At 36.4% G+C, this 22,457-nt stretch overlaps 1 protein-coding gene across 1 annotated transcript in view; it reads right to left on the bottom strand.

Moving 5' to 3' along the window:
* Positions 1-22,457, bottom strand: part of LanA (laminin subunit alpha) — a 59,173-nt gene that overhangs the window by 10,672 nt on the left and 26,044 nt on the right. The window contains exons 16-32 of the mRNA XM_019040498.2: positions 21,680-21,811; positions 20,945-21,157; positions 19,517-20,033; positions 18,444-18,887; positions 17,545-17,778; positions 16,846-17,008; positions 16,049-16,169; positions 15,329-15,493; positions 14,321-14,564; positions 13,352-13,589; positions 11,290-11,745; positions 7,251-9,741; positions 6,403-6,539; positions 5,177-5,446; positions 3,520-3,730; positions 1,746-1,910; positions 1,130-1,297 (exon numbers count right to left, since the gene is read on the bottom strand). Coding sequence (XP_018896043.2) covers positions 1,130-1,297; positions 1,746-1,910; positions 3,520-3,730; positions 5,177-5,446; positions 6,403-6,539; positions 7,251-9,741; positions 11,290-11,745; positions 13,352-13,589; positions 14,321-14,564; positions 15,329-15,493; positions 16,049-16,169; positions 16,846-17,008; positions 17,545-17,778; positions 18,444-18,887; positions 19,517-20,033; positions 20,945-21,157; positions 21,680-21,811 — 6,369 coding nt within the window. The remainder of the gene's footprint in view (positions 1-1,129; positions 1,298-1,745; positions 1,911-3,519; positions 3,731-5,176; positions 5,447-6,402; positions 6,540-7,250; positions 9,742-11,289; positions 11,746-13,351; positions 13,590-14,320; positions 14,565-15,328; positions 15,494-16,048; positions 16,170-16,845; positions 17,009-17,544; positions 17,779-18,443; positions 18,888-19,516; positions 20,034-20,944; positions 21,158-21,679; positions 21,812-22,457) is intronic.

Genomic DNA, 22,457 nt, shown 5'->3' with positions numbered 1-22,457 from the left:
GCTCTGGATGAAATTTTGATTAAAGACCCTGTTACTGTGCTTTTATTTTCCCCCTTTGTAGAAGTCTATTCTGACATGGTCACCTTCCAGCCGAAGTATCACAAGCGCCATGCAACATAATTTTCCGCTGCCATATTATTTTTTTACAGAGAAATTGTTCTACGAAGCTATCCGAAAAGTTCACTGAATTTTCTTTGTACTGCCGATAAAATTCAGTGAAATTTTCAAACAGATTCAACCAACAATTTCTCTATAAAAAAATAAAATGGCGGTGGAAATCTTCAAATGTCGTATGACGCTTGTGATACTTCAGCCAGAAGTCGACAATATGTCCCAATAATGTCAATTCCCAACTGATAAAGAAAAAATATCTTTGCATTTTAGGAGACAATAAGAAGCCTCTCAGAAATTTAAGCCAATGATAGGAATGGGAGCTAAAATATACATTGAAAAATATCTCCAAACCATTATGTACAAAATTTTAAAAATAATAGATAAAAAAAAAAATATATAAGTCAATTTTTAAACAAGGTGGAGAAATGGTGCTGGGTCCACACCATTTCGCGGGGAAACAAAGCCAAGAAATACCAAAAATTAAAATTAGAGTCAAAAATAAATTTTTAGAACTCTAATGCGCACCAGTATGAAACTGAGGGGGGGAGAGTGTTCAGCTCAGGCAGTTTGCGATGGAATATTAAGTTGGAGTCACGCCGAGAGATCTTTACCGGTTTGGGCCTTATTAGACCTCATCAGAAGATCACACTCAGCAGTGAACCCAACTTAACATGCCGCAATATCCAAGACGGCATTAAAACGCCGTCATGGATATGACCCGAGGCATGACACAAAAGTGTGATCCTCGCGCCATCTACCGTCGCTGCTGAACAACTCTCATAACAAAACAAGGAAAACCCGAGAAAAACAGTTCGGGTTCAGGAAAAACAGTTACAGTTTCGGGCCACAGTGTTTAATTTTTTAATTTTTTTCAATTTTTAAATGCATCACAATTTCAAAACAATCAGTTTTTTTCAGAAAATTTAAAAACTTTGCATTTGGCAATCTCTTCTCCTTTCATTTCTAATTTTTCAAGTTACTGTGCTGCAAGCAAAGATAAATTGATGAGGCTTACTTTGTCGGGACAGCCAGGGACTACATCATGAGCGTTGATGTTTTTATTCAGATCTACACTTATGCTGTTTATCTGCACATTGTCAATACACCCATCAAAACCAGTATTGGAGATGTCAGGTAATTTATGTTCACCTGGAAAACCGCCTACATACAGGCGATCAGAAACCTAAACAAAGAACAACATAGAGGGTTATTAAAAAAGAGAAAGGACTTTACAAAAAATGATGATTCTTACAATTACATACCATACACCACACCAGCAGAGGAGGAAATCTGAGTTTTGAACTCATAAGAAGTTACGATGGACTATAAATGGCAAAGAATTTTTGAGCAATACTTTTGTTGCAATGCAACTAAATAAAAATATGAGAATTTTTCCGCATCGAATATGCCCTCATTGAATGGCTCACATAATAAATAGAGAAGAAGCTTTTAAAAGCAAACTGCACACCCATGCATCAACCTTTCAACATTTGCGGGTGTCAGGTTTTCTAAAATTCGGAGGGACAGATTGCGAGAGAGCTGACCCGAGGAACCTACTGGTGCTGAATACCTCTCGCACACTCATTTGCCTCTCCTCACAGAAATGTCACAAGACCAAGATGAGCACTTACATATAATTCCTGAAGTTCACCTTGCGCAGTTTTCTGTTCTATGGGTACACCATCAACTTTAAGGACACCATCTCTTCCCTGACGGACAGCTTCCACGGAATGGTATTGATCGTCATTGTAAGTTTTTGGTGAGAGTATTTGTGCTGCGCCAGAACCAAGGTTGTACTGTAAATTGAAAGAAAAAAAACCATTGAGTTTAATAAAGTCCAATGGAAAAAGCTACAGGTATTATACTAATATTTTGGGCTACAGAATTAAAAGTAACGATTACTATTACCATAACAAAACAGATATCTGTATCAACCCATAAAAATTTGAAAAATTCTTTCTTAAAGCATAATGTGGGTGATTAAATGCCAGTGAAATTATAGTTTGGATAAATTTAACCTCCATAAATTTGAGTCTTTTAATTGCCAATTCTTTTATAATCAAAATTTACAGAGTTCAAGCTTGTTTTAAAAAGTGGTCGCATGAGAAATTATGAAGAACTTATTTTTGTGAAAGATGAGCGAGTCAAAAATAAGTTGCTTGCATTGAATTCTTTTTTTCTCGTTGGTAACTTGGCAGAGCACTGAAGCGAAATGCAATTTTTTATTAAAAAGATGAAAGACCAAACAAAAAATATTCCTTTGGGGCCATTTACTGAAGATGAAAAGATGTGCAAAACATACACCCCATGGTACAGTAAAAGCTCGTTAAGACGAAAAATGAAAGGACCGAAAAAAATTTTGTCATAAGCGGCTTTTCGTCTTAACCGTTCTCCGCTTAAGACGAAATTTTTCGGCATAAGCGGCAACTGCGCTTAAGACGTAAATTTTAGATTATTATCTTTCAGTTTTAAATTTTTAAATTTTTAAATTTTATACGATACGAAATCCAAATTTTGAATTTTTTTAAAATACGCAAATCGATTTATTGTCAACTTTTGATTGCATCTCAGTCATCCAGCAAAACAGAGGATACACAAGATCTACTCTCAACCTACTCTTTTTATGTCAAGGTACGTAAAACTAAGTCTATTTTCCCTAAGAATTGGCTCTTTTTGTTGTTTTCACCCAATTTCAGGGGAAAAAATCGGAAATTTTTCTTCGTCTTAACCGGCTTTGGTTACGGGTCAAAATTTCGAAATTTCGTCTTATCCGAATTTTTTTTACATTGACTCTTATGGAAGTGTCAAGGGACTGAAAAAAATTTCGTCTTAAGCGGATTTTCCTCTTAACCGTATTTTGTCTTAACGAGCTTTTACTGTAATAGTAGGGACCTGAAAATATTGATGGTTTGTTATGATCAATGTTAAGGGGAAGTCTGCACAATCTACAGGAAAAATTTGCTTCTTGTCCTAAGAGAAAAAATTAGAATTAGCATCATGTTTCCATGCAAAGATTTGACTAAATGCTTTAAGCATCCATGAAATTCCTTCAGATCGCATGTCAAATTCTGCACGACTGAGAGTATCATAGTCTGAGGGTACATATCGACGGTGTAAGTCGGCAACCACATAACTCAGTTTGCGACGTCGCAGACTTCCTGGCATACTTTATTTTTTAAACAGAAAACTACTCAACGGCAATTCTTTAAAACTGCCGTGATTTTTCTTCTCTGTGCAAAGAAAATTCTGCAAAAACTTCAAGGAATGATGTCAATTTTTTCTCCTTTAAAAAAATAACATAGAGGCGGAGATTTTCAGACACTACAAACAAGTTATGTGATTGCTGACTTACATCGTCGATATATCTTCTTTAATGCTGCTTTGCTCGAAAAAGTGAAAATTTACCTGGAACAGGACTTTGCCATCTCTAAGCTCAACAGAGAGATATGAATAATCTTTGGCAGCCAAGAAGAGAAGACCTTCTTTTTGTTTCGTTTTGAATTTGAATGATATCTCTGATTGACCCTGTAACTTGTAGTCTTTACCATCCAGAGTTACATAACCGTCCCCATTCAGTCGATAACCAGTTGAAACCATCTCGTGAACTAGCTGATCTCTGAAATGAAGAAGAATATATTTTGGTGAACAAAGGAGATCTTAAACCTTACCTCTGGCTTCAGAGATTTCACCACTCATTACCAGTAACATTCTAACTCTGTAGTTTCTGGTACTATTACTTCTATTAAATCATTGGCCTTGTACTTTTCTAGAAATCTCTTGATGGATTTCCTCTCGCTTACTTGATCCATGCTTCTTAGCATGACATCAATTTTTATTTTCTAGTGACCCTTATCTTCGCAAAATTTTAGTCAAAAAAGAAAAAATTCATTTAACTATCTAACCCGTTATTCCACTAAGGCTAGCGATAATTCTCTTCCTATCTGTGCTGAAATTATCCACACCTAACAAAGGTGATTTGGATGAAATTATGCTAAACGGAACTATATTCAAAGTAATTACATATATCAAAGGAAACTATATAGCTTGTAAACCATATGCACATAGTTCTTTTTTGATTAGATTCATTTTCACATAGTTCCTTTTAACATAAGTACGTTCGTTTATTCATAGTGGTTCTATTGACAAACAATTTCGAAGAAGATTGACTTTTCTTGTAATTTCCATGCTTGCATTAGAAGATACTTAACAGGCCTTAAAAATAAAAAAAAATTCAGTTCTTGGTACACCTGCCTCTTGAACTAGAGTAAAGAGTTTGAACAGGGCGTCTTGTATTTTTTCATTTTGAAAAATCCTGATATTTGACTGATTTTTCCAGATATTTTATAAAAACTTCCTGATTTTTTTATTTTGAAAATTACTGATATTTTCCTGATTTTTCTTTGAGAAATTATGGGAAACAAAGAAGGCGCGACGACTCTTGGCACAGTAGACAAAAAGCAGTAAGACTTCTCCGCTGAGGAGATTCACGTAGGAAAAATTCCTGATAAAACATCCGATTTTTCCGATTTTCCTGATATTTTCCTGATCGGCCAATATTCCTGATATTTTCCGGTTTTTCCAGTTTTTCCTGATGCTAGACACCCTGTTAAAATAGTCAACAACTCTCAAAGAAAAACTGTTCCTTAATTTTGATGACTTTTCAGGATAGCGGAACAAAACTTTAATTTTCCCTGTTGGCACATATTGCATCATCTTCTCCCCGATAAATAAGTTAAAAATTATTGAGAAGCAAAATCTAACAGCTGAGCCCTTACAGTTCGATACACAGGTAACTCAAAGAGAGCATTTCTTTTGGCAAGGTTCGTTTGACAGGGGAGCGAAGAATGCGCTGAGTCCATTGGTTTTGATGAAAAAGCTGAGGCTCGCCTTGTCCACGCGAGCAACGGTTTGTGGAACTTTCAGCAGCCCATTTTTTCCCGCCTTTTTTCTGTATGCAGACAAAATAAGATATAACTTAGCTACGACTTATTCTGCCAGTGTTCCAGGAACTCTGCGCGTGTAGACAAGGCATAGGATCTGTATTGGTTGAGTGCTTCCTCACCTATCCCGGGAGCCGCCAATGTGATCTCCATCAACGAAATTCCACAGACCAATAGGCGTGCGGCCTATGGATAAGTCTTGGATTTGTCCGTAGAATGGGATGACAGGTACTGATTCAGGACCTTTGAAGGATTCAGGCAGGCTTCCTACAAAAATGTGAGATGTGTCCTTGTCCAAGTTTAGCACTGCCCTTGAGCCTTTCACGACAGCTTCCTCTTTCTGCACGTCGCCTTGATCGTCAATAATCTTTAGCCTTGCAGTTGTGCCAGTTCTGAAAAATATTTTTGGGGTGAGTCATTAATAAAATTAAAGAAAGCAGAGAGCAAACTTGCTAAAAGTAACATAATGAACTCTTTAAGATCCTGTACATTTGTTCAAAAGATACAATCAAGACATATGAAAAAATTCAAAAACACTTGATCGAAATATTTATCAGTGGGTAATTGGGTATACTAAATATTAAACGTTGAAGTGCGTGATAGATAAAAAATTGATTAGAAATAGCTGTATTCAACAGATAAAAAAGGTGAGAGGGCAACTAAACTAAACTGCTGAGTTCTCAACGATAATTTTGTTCACAATTACAAGACATACCTGCTGTTATCGAGATGAGTCTTTGAAACTCTTTTTGAAACATCAGAAACAATTTTTAGAGCACACTTGCAAAAGTATATTTCATACACTTACAGTTGAGAATGATTCTGTCTATTTAATAATCTACCAAAAGAGTTGAATGTAATCATGAAAGGAGGAAATTCGGCTTCACAATTTTTGAAGAGATTAAAAGAATATCTCGAAGAAAAGCCTTTCGGTATCCAGAATGAATTTTTAGAGGATCAAAAATAATTTTGTACACAATTTTAAAATATACTGTATATATTATACAAAATTTCGGTTGTAATTTGCAGTAAATTATTGTATGTAGATCAAGTGTCTGATTGAATAATTATAGTTGTTGTAAAATAAACTAAGCGGGCACCTTCAGCTGCAAAAGCAGTGCATTTTATGTATTAAAGTGTAATTAATAAATAAATTAAAAAAAATGCAAGAATATCAATGTACACAAAAGTTTGTGCGGTAAAGATGTTTGGTGTTTCTTAAAAAAAGTAAACATGGCAAAAAATCCACAATATCTCGAACCGAAATTCAAGATTTTCTGGTTCTACCTTTGATAGTAAAGAAGATATCATTTCAATAAACTATTGCATAAGATACAAGACTGCTCACCTTTCAATAACAGCTTTGTACCACGTGTCATCAGCAACATATTTATTGACCTGTAAAACTCCAGGACCTTCGTCCGATCCCAAATTGACCGTCAACTTCGGATAACCATTTTCGACTTGAAGCATCAAATAGTCATCCTGAAAACAGAATAAAGTATTAGAATTTAGGAAAAAATAAGACTCCAATGAGTAAATACGACTGCTGACTCTACAAGATCAAAAATCAAATGAATCAAGACATGCAAAAAACACATGAGCCTCAATATTCATTGTTCATGATATCAGGTATGGCTCATGGATTTTAGAATTTTACTTTATTTGAAGGAAGAATTTAAGAAGAGAAAAAGCAGAATTCTAAAATCTATGAGCTTTGGTAGACATTGGTCAGAACAGATGCCGGGACAGATTCATTTTTTTTACTTTAAATCAAATTTGCTGACCGTTCAAAAATTAAAAATGAAACCTGGAGAAACATCCAAGCTGATATTTTTTCAATGATTTCTGGCTCCATATTCAAAGGTAAAGAAAGATTCTTTAAAAATATTGGGTTAAAATAGGAATTGACTCGACCTCAGAACCAAACCACTAAATTCCTGATGGTCAGAAACCATATTTGATACTGGCAATTATCCCCACAGATTTTGATCTGGCTTTATCCATCTTAAGTGTTTACAAAAACCACACAAATCTACTCCTACTTTACATTAAGATCTTCTTATTCTATACCACAGATGTAAAACTTGGAAATTCATTTAATAATTTTCAGACATTTAATTATGTTTAGCTTCCGTTCAACTTCGCTAAAGTTGTTACCTAGTTAACTGAAATTTTGGATTCATTAGAACGTACCGAGGTTTGTCTTTTCATTCTTGAGCCAGCTTCATTTCCAACGAAAAGAATGAGTCCATTTCTCTTGTCCGTTTTGAAGTAGAGGGAAATATCTGTGCTGATTCCCTGCTGAGCTAGATTTTCAGGATTACGCAGTTCCAGAGTTGAGTTATCGTAGAGACTCACTCCAACCTTAATTTTGTTAGCCAGGTCACGCGCGAGAGCAATTTTACTCTTCAGTTGGTCCATACTCATCTTCAACTGATTGCTCCGTCCGTCTAGTTCCTGCGGTCGTGCTTTCAACTTCTCCATCAAACTAGAAACGTTGAGTAGAGCTGCAGCAAAACTGTCCAACTGATTATTTGCTTGGGAGACTGAAATGTTTGTATCAACGATGTCTTTGCCCAGTTGTTTAGTAGCATTTGACCATTCCGACAGTTCTGCTGAGATGGGGTTTAGGGATTCCAGAACATTTGCAGCAGCAATTTCACCCACATTTGCCTTTGGAATGATGCTGTCGAGATTATTTTCCGGCGAGGTGGATGGAATTCGGCTCATAGCTTGGTCGATGTCATTAAATCCGGCAGTTATGTTCTTATTTAAGAGGACAACTCTTTTACATTTTTCCTCGGCCATGTTTAACTGCGGAGCAAGTTCTGACTGCGCTTGGAACAGAAGTGATTTCGCCTCACCCAATAACACAGTGGAGCTGTTATCAGAAAGACTGGAGCGGTCATTGAGGCCTGTTAGCATTTGCTCAGCTTTTTCTGCCGCAATCTTGGCATCTCGTGCGATGTTGAACGAATCATTCACCTTACTTATGATCTTCTGGTACGCCGTTGCAGCTGAATAAGCATTGTCAGACAATGATCGCGTGTCCACAAATAGTAAGTCCAAATTTTCCGCTTGTTCCATGAGCTGATGCGCATGAGCATCCGCATCTCTCACTTTATTACGAGCTTCTAGTAATTCTCTCCTTAGGTTTTCTACACTTTCATTCAATTGGGCATTTAATGTTTTGCGAGCAGGTAGTCCAATGCTGAGGTCGCTGATTGCCTTGTTTGCACGGTTGTTGTAGCTGGTTGCATTTTCAATCAATTCTTTGACGTTTTCTAGAGTAGAGCTTGCTTCAATCGTCAAATTCTTTAAGATATCAGTTTTGCCTTTTAGTCTGGCGCTTCGGTTCAAATCGTTCAAAACTTGCGTCTCCTGGATTTTACTTTTTGTCACATCCCGATGTTTTTTAAGATCATCCAACTTCTCATTAAAGAACTCAATACGCTCACGTAAGTGAGTTAGCAACTCTGCATTGCCATCAACAGGTTCTCGAAACTCCATCATTTGCTTATGAATCTCTTTCGCTTTGGTGTCACTTTCATTCACACTATCAATGGTTTCTTCATCCATTTCATTACGCTGTATTCTATCCAAGATGCTTTTGGCTTCTCCCATTGCAATGTCAATCTGAGGGCCAGTACTGTCCGCAAGGTTTGACGCCAATGTCTTAACATCAAAAACAATAATTCTAGAATCATCAATGGCTTTCTTCATCAATGTTTCCACATCATTGGTTTTTGACAATAATATACCACTTTTGTTTACTTCCTCAATTCCTTTCTCAATAATGAGTTCAGACTTCCTGTGCAAATTCCTCGTTTCAAATTCAAGATTTTCGATACTTTTAGTCATTGGAGCGATATCAATGCTCTTAATAGAGTTTTGGCTGACATTGCTTCGAAGCTTTTCCACAGTCTCATTGAGGTACACTAATCTCTGCGTTGTGAAATATCCTTTAGCTACTGTTTTAAACTCATCTAAAATAGGAGCCAACTGGTTTGAAAGACTATCCGTTGTGTCTAACAGCGCCCAAGTGCAAGTATCACACTCGTAACATCCATCATCAGGAATCAATACCCAACGATGAGGACAGTGGTCACACTTCTCACCGATAACACCGTGCAAACATTCGCATTGACCAGTTTTAGGGTTGCAGCCTACACCAACACTGAACTCTGAGTTGCAGCCACAGGAGACGCACCCAGATGCACTGTAGTCCCAATATCCAGAAATGCAACGATCACAAGTGCGACCGGTGACCCCAGGTTTGCACTTGCACTGGCCTGTGTGGTCATCACATTGCAGGCTTTCGGATGCGAGTTGGCAGTCGCAGGCCCTACAGCCATGGCAAGTTGAAAATCCGTAATGCTTGTCAGCACAACGATCGCACTTCTCACCGATGACGTTTGTCATACATTGACAGATTCCTGTTTTGTCGTCGCATTTTTCTGTTCCGCACTTATCGCAAGCACAGCTTTGGCAGTCCTTGAGGTTTACAGCATCTCCAAAGTAACCTGGCGCACAGTATTGGCAAGCAGTTCCAAAGGTGTTATTGAGACAGTGCGTGCATTCACCAGTGATGGAGTCGCAAGAGCTTGGGTCACTGGGATTAATGTTGCCTGAACAGGAACAAGGTTTACAGAAGTCACCTTCATGTTCGGGGTTTCCATAATACCTGAAACAGAACCAATGCAAATTCGTTAGATTAAGTTTTTCATCTGGAAAAGAAATCAAGGTCGTTGTACTGAATAGAATCAGCTTGTTTTCTGCAGAACTTGAAGTCTTATAGAACTAAACAAACTTTGAAAAATATTCTGCATTCTCTGGCAGGTAATTGAATCAGTGAGAATGAAAACATTTTAACTCAGAGAAATGAAAATGTCCAAGAGACGCATAAAACTGCACAGTAGGTGAAGAAGTTGGTCAAAGAGAAAGTTTTAGATGCCAAAGGAAAATTCTTTTGGGACACTTTGAAGCCCCAAGTTGACATAGATGCGCCATCTTCCATGGCTTTTATGAAAATTGGGTATCTTTAATGAAATTGGGGCATTTATAAGTTTTCCAGATGGTATGTTTTTATTTTCACAGTTTTAATTAACGATGAAATCTATACTGAAAACAGTTCATAGTTTTACCTCCTCTTAAACAGATGGGAGATATATGGATGGTGAAACTGCAGAAATGTATTTTTCGGTTTGCGGCGTTTTAGATTTCCTGTCATACTTTATTTTTTAAGTGGAGAACTACTGAACATCTTTTCTTGAAAACTTAGGCGATTTTCCTTCTTTATGTGAAGGACAACCGGTGTAAATTTCAAGCCACCATGTTTGCTCAGTCTCCTCTACTGAAATTAAATAGGAACGGAGATTTTGAAACATCGCACCCAACCAAGAAAGCCATTATTGCAGTTTTACTGTCAGTATGCTAGCTCAGAGGTGAGCTCAAAAGTTTAAAATACAGATAAGTGTGACGGAGCCTCATGAGTTACCGAAACCTCCAACTATAGGTGTTCTTCACTTTTTTTTTCCTGAAGAGCTACGAATCCAAGAATATGAGGGTCTGACGACTACCAAAAATTGGTGCAATTTAAATTCAAAGAGACCCCCACTTCTCTAAGTTATCCCTTTTTTTGCTACCTTAAGGTGCTTCGATGGACGGACGCCATATTTGGTGTCAGAACGGCATGCGATATATCACATCAATTGGTTCCATTTTTTCAGCTACTCATCATTTTTCTCCAATTTTGAGATCGCAATTCTGTTGTCAGGAGACTAAAGCACTCACTTACCAATTTTAACGAAGAAATTCAACGTAATAAAGGCGTGGTTTTTTAGAGAGAAAACATCGCATTCGATACTGATATCGAAACTGCACTCGAATGCGATATTTTCTCTCTAAAAAAAACCACGCCTTTATTACGTTGAATTTCTTTGTTAAAATTGATAAGTGAGTACTCTAGTCTCCTGATAGCAGAATTGCGATCTCAAAATTGGAGAAAAATGACGAGTAGCTGAAAAAATGGAACCAATTGATGCGATATATCACATGCCGCTCTGACAAAAAATATGGTGTCCATCGAATCACCTTAATCTGGCTAAAATTTGACAAAGAGGAAGAGAGCTCAGGGGATGGAGTCTCGGGATATAAGAGGGGCTAGCACAAAAATAGAACAAACGTCGGTTAAAAAATTGGCAAAAAATTAGATAAAAAGTGTAAACTGTACCCGGCAGAGCAAGATTCACATCGGGCTCCAAAGTAGCCAGGAATACACTGACAGCTGATGCGTTCTCCATCATCAGTCACCTCACAGCCTGTCGCAAAGTTATTTGATTCAATTGGTAATGGACAAGCACAGATGAGACAGTCATTTGGTGTTCCAGTGGTTGCGTTGCCATGGTAACCAATTGCGCACTTCTCACAGTGATCACCGACGGTATTGTGACGACAGTCGATACAGATGCCTGTGCTCTTGTCACAAGTGGTCGCGTGGCCGTTGCACTGGCATGGGATGCAAACATCTTTGAAGGAGGAGTGGGATGAGCGGTAGTATCCATCTGCACACTCTTCGCATGAGAGACCTTGGTAATTCGATGGACACTGGCACTGTTCTACGTCCAGAGCAAAAGTTGCGTCTGGGAAATATGTGTCTGTTGCGGAGTCCAAGCTGACATCTTGAAGTCTGAAAATAACAATAAGATATTAACCTTGCGTTTTTTTGTTTTTTTTTAATTTAAGTATTTTTTTGAAGATTTTTACAAAATGAATGAATTATTAAACTACAGTTGTATTTCATTATAATGTTTTCAAAGGGGAATTAAAAGTAGAGCGTTACTTCTGGAAGGACGTTATTTCAAAAAAAGCTAAAATGTCAAAATATTGGCTAGGACTTGAGAAAATGCGCGTCATTTTTGGAAGAAGTTAATAGAGGAAACATGATTCTGTAGGCACAAGTGAAAAAAGTAAGACTCTGCACCGAGACCGGAAAAACGCCAACATTTTGGAATTTTCACTGCCAGTGTAGGTTGCTTGAATTTGATAGGTCATTTTAAAGGTTCTGGACACCTTAAATTCACATAATTCGACTTCAAGGGGAATTTTCAATTATTCAACAGCATAAAATACACTTAAAATGATAAAACTGTGACAATGTGACAATTATTTCTGCACACTAAAAAATCCTGGCGATTTCCAAATATTTTTGTGTCTCTTTGCTGTAAAAATCCAGACTTTTTTGAGTCAGAATTTTTTTTTTGTTGTACCCCGATTTCTATCTTTCCAGACCTTCATCAGTGAAACTTACATGCAGTGACTGATGAATCTTGAATTCAGTCAAATTTTCTAGTTTTTCATGATGAATTGGACGTATTTCTGCCAAACGGAACTTTGTGCATTAAGACATGAGCCCTGATACCCATAAGAACATATGCATGACAGGGCTCACGTCGTAATGCACATAGTTCCGTTTGACAGAAACACGTCCAATAGATTGAATTTCCATGTTTTGCCTGATACATAAAGACCATTGGTTCTCATTATTTAAGAATTATTGAGCTTGTCGGTAAGACAGAGCTGGTCTTTTCATGGGGCTCTAGACAAGGTACGAATAAAACACTATGCTTGATGTTTTCTCTTCTAAATTTCTGAACGAAAACAAATCACGCAACCACTAGTCTGAAAATCAACTCCTAAATAAGATATAAGTGTTTAAAATTAACATAGGTTAAATGGCGAAAATCAAAAGTCGTCATTTGTATGGTATGATTTCTATTTGATCTGTGTTAAAAATATTTGCAAATATCTCGTTCAGGAGTCGATTTCCGAAATTCCCGTTGTATGATTTGATTTCTGTGTAAGATTTTGAAGAGAAGAGAGAATTTGCAGGTGTCTAAAATTTGATGAATTTTGTGTTTAAGTGGAAACAACAGAGTGAACTGAACTAGAGGACACCCTTGGTTCATGAATTGAACAATTATTGGAGAAGATATGACAAAATGATCTGATCTGCTAAAATACATGTGTTTAAGTGGGAAATTCCGCCAGATGACGTCACTAGGCGGAGAACTTTCCCTCTTTTAAATTTATTTCTATACTATTTCCCATATCAGAAAAAAACTATCAAAAATACTTTGAAATTAGCTCTTTAAATACTTTCAGATGAAGCAATAAAAATTTTGCGTGCAAATTCTCCATTCATGTGACGTTGATTTCTAGTTCAGATCCTGTCTAGTGGTCCATTGTATACTGATGAAAAAAAATTCGTGTAGGTTTGAGCTGAAGATGATCACCTTGTGGTAACACTTTGCTCCCAGAAAGTTGCACGAATATAGATGGCCTGTAAGTCTTGAAGGACCTGCATGAGTTGCTCACGTGTGGCTTGAATACCAGATGGTACGACAAAATTAGTTTCGACCAATGATACTGAAGCATCGAATGGGATTGAGGCTGCTGGTTGTCTAAAGGAGAAGTGAAGCAAGTATATTCCAGCACCATATAGAACAATATCAGCTTGACTGATGGCGTTTCCTTAGAATAAAACACAAAATACAATAAATTAGAACCACGAGAAAAGAATTCGACTTGATTAGAAAAACAGCTATTTAAGGGATATGAAAAATTATAAGTAGATGTTTGTATTGGTATGAATGTTCGAAAAATATTTTTAAAAAGTCTACAAAACCAAAGAAACAACTATTTGCACTTCAAAGACTATGTTCTTCTCTTCCAAACTAATTTTAACCTTTAAAGGATGAGTTTAAATAGGCTTGCACTGCCTTGCTAAGGGAGAATGCTGTATGAGTCTCCAGACGTTCCTACATTTCCTTTCATAAAGTACGAATTTTTAGGAAAATTTGAGAATATTTCCTGCAATTTTATCTGAAAATTTCGACAGTTATTATTCAAAACTCTCCTTAAAAAGAAACATTTTTGGAGGGAATTCGGCAACTTTCAAATGTTCATACAGGGTTTTTCCTCATCACAGCAATACAGGAGTACGACGAAACTTTAGAAATGATTCAGGAATTTCAAAATTCTAGTGGGCTACTACGGTTTTCCATTTTGACTTTTCTTCTCATTTTTTTCATTTTGTACACGCCAGAGCGTTAAACAGGGGTACATGATACAAATACAGCACTCGAATTTTGAGTTGAAAACTCTGTTGCAAAGTAAATTAGAGCTAAACTCTAACTTCTATAAAAATAAATGAGCAAATTTGACTCTGCCAAATGTAACCGCATTATTTTTTTATTTCTTACCAAATAATCCATTGGTGTACAGAAGAGTAAAGTTCAAATCTCCTCCATGCGAGGTGAGTTTGTTGCCCAGGAATTTCTCTGGTGCCTGGAAGTAGATGATCTTGTCTTCAAGAGCAGTTAGATCGACACCAATGGCTTGCCCCTGCCCTGACTCAATTTTCTGCGGCAGGGTGCCAATTGATTCTACATTTACTGTTTTTGATACATTGAGAGACACAAGTTTCCAACCATCCATGCCTTGAATCTGGAAGTAAAATAAAATTACAATTGAACTTTAATTAAACTGTTGAGATATTGCTTAGCCCAAAAAAATTAATGATGTATTGTTTGTTCCATTAGAATGTATTTAATTTCATACTCTCATAGCAATAAATAACCTTTAAAAAGCAATTTACAAGAACTCTTTAAAAACTGTTAAAACGGTTGTTTTAGGTAAGCTTTTTGGCTATTTTTTTAAACTTGAAATTTGACTAATTGAAAAATTAACTTTAACAGTGCTTTTAAAAAAGAAAATTTTTAAAGACCTTTTGAAGAAAAATTTAGAACATTTTTGTCATTGAAAAACTACAGTTGATATTTTAAGAGTTTTAAACATCCCCCCCCCCTAAATTTACCCTCTTATAAATTTTGCACAAGAAAATACTCAAGAAGGATTTCCTACAACTAACATTATAAAAGTTGTTTTCACAATTGTTACTGCGAGGCAAATGTAAAGTTTCTTTTGAGGAAGCAAGTGACCGTACAAAATTTTAAAGTATTTCTTCCATTTTTTAATTTGTACTTCACATTTTAAATTAACAAAAAAATAAAAAGGGTAGTGAATCAAAGAAGTTCACAGCAAAAAGCATCTGCCAAACTTTCAAGGTTCTGCTAGACTCTGGGTTATCCGACTATTTCATCATCAAATCAACCAGACTGCCATATTGAGTCAGCTATACCAGGTTTAACTTTCAATTGATGAAATTGTATTTTATTTAAACTATTGCACAAGAGTTTCAAAATACTAACCGTTGTTCGGTACAGGTTGGAGCTGGTACACCTGGTTGTTTTTCCAAAACAGAAACACTTGGTACATCCATCATTGTTCTTTGCCTGGATATTGAAGGTTCCTTCTTTACAGATGTCACAAGCTGGACCCTCGACGTTCAGTTTACAGAAACATTCAGCATTGTTCTACGGTAGGAGAGAACCAAAGTTTTCAAACATTAGATGATTCAATAGGATCCGATTTTTGTTCTTGTTCATTTCAGATAAAAATTTAGATGAAGAGTGGCTAAGAAAAAATTATCGAAAAATTCTCTAACATATTTTACTCATTATTTGATCGCCTTAAAAATAAACCAGAGAAAATTTTGGCAACAGAATTAAGTTCAGAATATTGGTATTTTTGGGGTTGAAATATCAAAAATTTAATGACACCTAATATTTTGACGGTACAGTACAAACAATCATTCTTTTTATTATTTTTCAGAAATGCATGTGATACCCCTTTTTTCTGTTAGGAATCTTTGAAAATATTATATGCAGGAGCACAAACACGTCCCCTTACAAAAAACAAATAAAAAAAAAACCAAAAATTTGAAATAATGCAACAGATGTAAGAGGTTCTTCTTTGGATTCCACAATGAATAAAGAAGATGTAATAAAATAAATAAACAAAACATGATCATCTTCTTCTAAAACATCCGAGTCTCAATAACAATTTTCATTAATGCCTGATAAACTTACTTGATTACAGATTTCGGGAATGGTACCACGCAAGTCACACTGACAGGCTACACAATGGGGGAACGCCCAGTTTCCATCCATACAATGGTCACAAGCTCTTCCGACGACATGGTCCTTGCAGCTACGAAAAAGAAAATTCATTTTGAAACTTTCATTGATGAACAGACATAGTTCGGGATCCTCTCAGCGAGTTCAATATGATTATTTTGATTGTAAGTATTTCCAAAAGATCATTCTTTTTTTACAAAGTTGCACAGTGCAGATTTCAATATGCAACCCTATACCTGACAGTCAGTCGCTGTAAATGTTGACCTACAAAAACTGGCCCCCTCTTGATGATTAGAAGATTAATCAGACAGTGAACCTACCAAACCACAAAACTTGGTTTGCGACGTTGCAGACCTCCTTTCATACTATATTTTTTAAATGGAAAACTACTAAACATCAATTCTTAAAAAACTTCCGTGATTCATTTTCTCTGTGTAAAAAAAGCTCTGAAAACTTCAAGGAATGATGTTGATTTGTCCTCCTTTCGAACACTAAAATGAAAACAGAGATTTTAAAACACCGCAAACGAGTTATGTGGTTTGGGAGTTTCATGGTTGATATGTAGAATTTAGAGATCATAAAATTTTTACAGACTTGTTTGATGATGATAGGATTGTCTCTCATTTGCAAATTCAAATTGACGATAAGAAGACTTCTTATACTTATCAGTTACTCTACTGCTCAAGTTTTCTATACTTGACTACATTTTTCCCAATTTTAGTATTCAAATTAAAGTGGTGGGTGCTAACTCGCATGTTCCATTTAGCAGATCACATTGCAGGTTTCCATTCTTGACTCCTTGTTCATTACACGCACAATCAGTACATCCAACCAGTAAATCAAATCCGTAGGTATATTCTTTACACTCTGTGCACTTTTCACCAATAACATTTTGCGGACAGAGACATGCACCTGTAAAAGAGATTAGTGAATTATATTATTTGTCAGGAAGGATGAATAACAAAGTGAAGTAAAATGTATGCGATTTCAAAGGACAAAGTGTCAGAGAGAACCAGAGGGTTCTTTGTGGATTTAAAAATGCAAATGTAGCTAATATTTGCATTCAATATTTGGACGTGCTTAAAAAAGTAAAACAAAATAAAAGTGAGGACAATTTCAAGTTTGCTGTCAAAAAACGAAGTATTGCATGGCTATTTAAAGGTTTTTGCTATGCTCAGGGTTCAAATGGGTCAACTGTGAAGAACCACGTTTTGATGGTTTGAGCAAATAGATAAGCAAAAAATAATAAGATCTGTCAAAACAACAAATTAGTTTAGATTTTCCCACAAATTAAAGATTCCGTTTTAGAATTGAGGTTTTCAGGTAGGTTGATTAAAGACAGAGTTAAGTTTTATCAAGCATCGTTTACTTTTATAGTGTCTCAATGTAGCTTATCCTACTATGAGAAAATTGTTTTCAGAGAATATGTAGTTGAAGCTCAAACTTACCAGTATTTTGCTCACAAAGTTTGGCAGGACAATCACAAGGTTTGCAGTTGGGGAAACCATAATATCCTGTCTCGCAGAGCTCACAGCGTCTACCAATAACATTAGGACGACATTTGCACTGACCTCCAAACTGACTACACTCGAAATTTAGGGAACCTTCGATGTTACATTGGCAAGGTAAAGCTGCACTGTTATAATTGGTCACAACTGAAAATGCAGCTTCTCGACAGAAACCTGATGAAGTTGGGAGAAAGAGAAATCATTAACAAAAAGAAGAAATTTTGTCTTTTCTCAAAAAACATAGGTTATTTACAACAATATTCTGATGTTTACGATGATCTCTGCTGCAAAATTTTTGACTATTTCATCTACTTTTCTGCGGTATGCTTTATGATTAAAATTCAAAAAAATTAAACAAGAGTTTTGAACAAAATTAAAGAAAGATTCTGGAATTCAAAAAATGACTGCAATGATGCCAACCACACAAAATTAAATATTTTTATTTTTAGTAAATTTTTGGCCAACTTATATGAAAATAAAAGTGTCTCATCCAGTTGGAATTTATTAATTTTTCTCTCATAAGCAACTGCATTTCAATTTTGTCTACCCTCAGTAAATGAATCGAATTTCTAACAATAAAAACCAAGAGGTCTCTCGTAGCTGCTATGTGGTTCAACGGCATCTTTGGAGGGCAGCTTTACAGGGATAAAAACCCTGAGTCATACTTTGAAACTTTGAAGTTAGCCAGCTCATCTAGAGATGATTACCCGATAATAACCAATAAATCATACTGATGATTAGCTTCACTTATTTCAACTGATAACTCCTGGGATAATTTTAAACTATAAAAGGAAAGAATTAAGTGATAACAGTGATAATGATGAAATAGAGATAGTCACCAGAGGTATCTGAGCTCATGAAGAAATTATTTTGACCACATTGAGAGATGAAAAGTCCAGCCAAATCGACAGGTTCTTCCTGAATTATATCGTCGGTGAAATCGCGCACTGGGACAATCAAAACATAATCCAGCCAGATACTTTTGTGGTCGGGCTCCTTCAGTGTCAAAACAACATTTTCCGTCAAAGCGAATTGGGTGTTGCCGTTAGCCTGCTTGACGACGGATCGACAGCCTGAACTGGCTGGACAATGAGGTGCGAGGAGTTTTGCCTCGTAGAACTGACCGTTCTGGATGATGACATCCATGTCAAACTGTGGATGATCCGGTTGGTAATAATGGACGACAAATGAGTAATAGCTCGGGTTTGGGACTTTAGCTCGTACGTCAATCATCGGGTCTGCGTGGTTGAGGAAGATGAGACCAGTCTGGTTGTCGTAGATTCCTGAAACCATTGAAATAGATTATAAATAGATTGGTGCTCGATTGATTAAAAAGAAATATGCACTTTGAATGAGGGTATCAAAAATGCAAATTTTACGAAAATTGACCGATTCGTTATTTCATTGGATATAATCACATATAACAACAATACTTCTTCTTCTTCAAAAAAAAATCAAAATAGGTAAAACAAAAAAAAAATTAGAGCCAAAGAGCATTTGAGGTGTTTAAACACTTGGCAGGAAAAAATTCCCTGACCTCTCTAGGTTTTTCCAAACCAAAAAAAGAAAAATTCCCTAACTTTTCACATTGACAATTTGCGTGCATTAAGCTGAAAATGAAATATTTTTAGTGTTCAGTTCACTACCAATGACAGACGCATGCAAACTTTTTCCCTTCAGGTATTAATCATTCAATTAACTAAAATTGCACTTTCATTCAGGTTTCTTTGGATATTTTTGATATGATAGTATGAAACTTGAAAATCCAATTGATTCTTATAAACATGATTCATGGTCAAAAAATACTGAAAGTTTTTAAGCCCCTAAGTTATTATTTATCTTTGAGACCGGTTTTTCCTTCACATGAAACTTTTGGAATCGGGCAAAAATAGAGAGACAGATAGGTACATACCTGTAGGGAGTTCTTTGGCAACCTGCTCCGGTGCACCAGCTTCGAATTCAACTTTCACAGACTCGGGTGGATTTCGGAATGAAGACGGGATGCACTTGCCATCTTTACGAACGCACGCAGGTTTTGGCAGAATGTAATCTAAGGACCACTTATCATACGGAATAGCAGTCACAGACTCCACGCCAACAGTGGTTTCTGGTTCTTCCGTTTTCAGCACAACGTTTATGAAATTGGTATCAAAATCAAAAACTGCGACAGTATGATTCTTGTCGACAACCACCTGGCGACAGAGCGTAGAGTAGCGGCACTGGTTGAGGAATGCAATGCCACGGTACTGCTTGTTTTGAGAGGAAGCTTCGATAAGGACTTTGGATGGTTTTTCGGTGTTATTTTGTGGCGTCCCATAGTTGAGCAAAAGTACATGTGGACCAGGACGTTGAACTCGTAAATCCACACGAAGTTCTGGCTGTTCTTTGTTTATAGCTGGGATTGGCTTATTTTCCATATTTTCCACGCCCTAAAATAAAAAAAATGAGATTTTTATTGGTATTTTAGGTTACCTATACAATAGAAAGATTCTGTTCCCGGCAAATTCCTGATTTTGGCCTACTTTAATACACGTTCTCCACTCTCTTTTTCTGTAACGCACAGAGTTAATTAATGTTGACTGCTTCTTTCTCACTTTCTGCCAAGATGCGAATAAGTTCTGCTCATAATGTAGTGCTTAAACTTCATGCATTTAAATTTTCAAATCAAATGTAACATCAAATGTAAAAGCAATGGACCAACAACTTGGAAATTTGACATTGTTTTCTTACAATTTAGGTCAATTTTAAAGGTTTTTCAAAGATCTTCAAGAATTTTGCTTCACTTCAACAGTTATAGTTTGACCCCTTCCCAACATTAAGCAGAAATGACAACCTTAATTTCCCAGCTGTATCTTTACGACGGAGACGAGAGGAAATTCAAAGTTAAAAAAAAAAAACCCCAAAAAAATTACAGAGGCTAAAATCAATTGAAGAGGTGGCAAAAACAACCCATACGCAAAAATCAAGTTTTAAGAAAAATGCATTTGAAAATTAAAACTGTCCATTACTCGTTGCGAATTTGAGAAAATGAATGAGTTTTCTTGCATTCTTATAGTTAGAACCCTCGTTAAAGGAGAGTTGCATTGAATTATTTGTAATTGAACAAAAAAAAGTTGTTGCGAAGAGTCTAGTTTTGCAGCTGCCTCTTCAATTATGGGAATATGAAATATCCCTAACAGACATTTCACAAGATATTAGTTCACTAACTGTTATAGATAATTCACTGACGATCAATTTTTGAGTTAACTGTGTCAAAATTGTAAACTGAACAACTGTGGCAATATAAATTTCAGCACAACCTCTGGTTACTTTTGGCACAAGATACTTCTCAAAACCTTACCTCAGTCTCGGTGAAGAAAAATCTGATAGGTTCACGAGACTGGCCATCTGGTGATGTAAATCCATTGTCAGTTTTCACAACATCAAACGTGTTATCATCGAGGTATCGGAAGTGACGGCAAATGGTCTCGTTTCCAGAAACACAAGGGTACACGACTTTGTCAACCAAAATATCAGCTTCGTAGAATTCTGCCGGAAGTAATACAAAATAGTCCTGAAAGCCAAAATTAGTTTTACTGTACCACATGCCGAAACAAAAAGTTTTGAAGGGTAAATGTTCAAAAAGTGCTATACTGAGCAATTAAAAGTAAATCAATATTAAAAATTGAGAATATTTACAAAAAGAGCAAAGTTGTGATTCATGTTTTGGCGAATCCTTGCAAGATGTATTCTTTTATTCATACATTCTTTGATGCAGTTTCTGCGGAAAAGCCTCCTTAACTTTGAAAAGTTTGTAAGTACACTAATCGGCTTATCTTAAATTTTAGCAAGACTACTCTGCCAATAGACTGTTGTTGAACAGAAAACAGCTCAAGAGGTAACTTCTTAACATGACTATACTCTAATGTAGAAAAAAATTCTAGAAAAGCAGTGAGATTTACTGCAATACAATATATATTGTGAACACATTGCGCCACATATGAAAGAGATGATTCTTCACTACACATTACAAGCTATTTATAGTGTCACATACATGAGTGGTGAATACTTTGTTATGAAATGATGAAAAACTTACGAGGAAAAATATTTTTGGGCTTTTGATGGTGACAGACCAATAACCAGGATCCATCACAAACGGAGCAGGTATACTCTCACTGGGTCCAGAAACGGTCATAAATGTTGGAGTTCGGCTAGGTTTCAATAAAACCTTGACAAATTTAAGAAAAAATAACAATTAATTTTTAAAAAAACAAATATCACAGATACAATAGTTCAGGAAATGATACTTTAAATAAAAATAAAAACACATTGGAACATTTTTTAAATGGATGAGCTGAGAATGAAAGAGTAACTTTTTGAGACTCTTCCTTTAGAGTCCTGAAAATAGTTGAAGAAAAAACAAGCAGTTCCAACGCGAACGCGTTGGAGGGCGCTCCTTTAACACTGCGCATGCGAGGAACGTTTTCATACGGCCAAGCGAGAGTATTGCGGACGGACGATGTATAACAAATTGCCTACGTGAAGGTGGTCCGGCAGCAACATACCCGCCGCTAGTCTCTGGAAAACAATAGAAAATAGTAGTTGCGTACGTTGCCAGCGAGCGCGCTGCGAGCGCATCTGTTTCAGTTACCTAGCATCGAGTCGGGCCTCTAACTTTCTATTCTCTCTGACATAACCTTAAACCTTCAACCCGTTGTTCAACCCAGAGCCGCAAACAGCTGACGCTTGACGATGCTGCGCCGAGAAAATGAACCAATCACAAAATAGCACAGTAATACGTCACTAAAATGAAGAGATCACGTGACTGTTCGTGATTTTTTCGAATCAATCTGAAACTACAACCTCGAATATGA

The sequence above is a fragment of the Bemisia tabaci genome, chromosome 10 (genome assembly GCF_918797505.1).
Source record: "Bemisia tabaci chromosome 10, PGI_BMITA_v3".
Taxonomy (NCBI): Eukaryota; Metazoa; Arthropoda; class Insecta; order Hemiptera; family Aleyrodidae; genus Bemisia; species Bemisia tabaci.
This window is presented reverse-complemented; position numbering and strand designations above follow the sequence as displayed.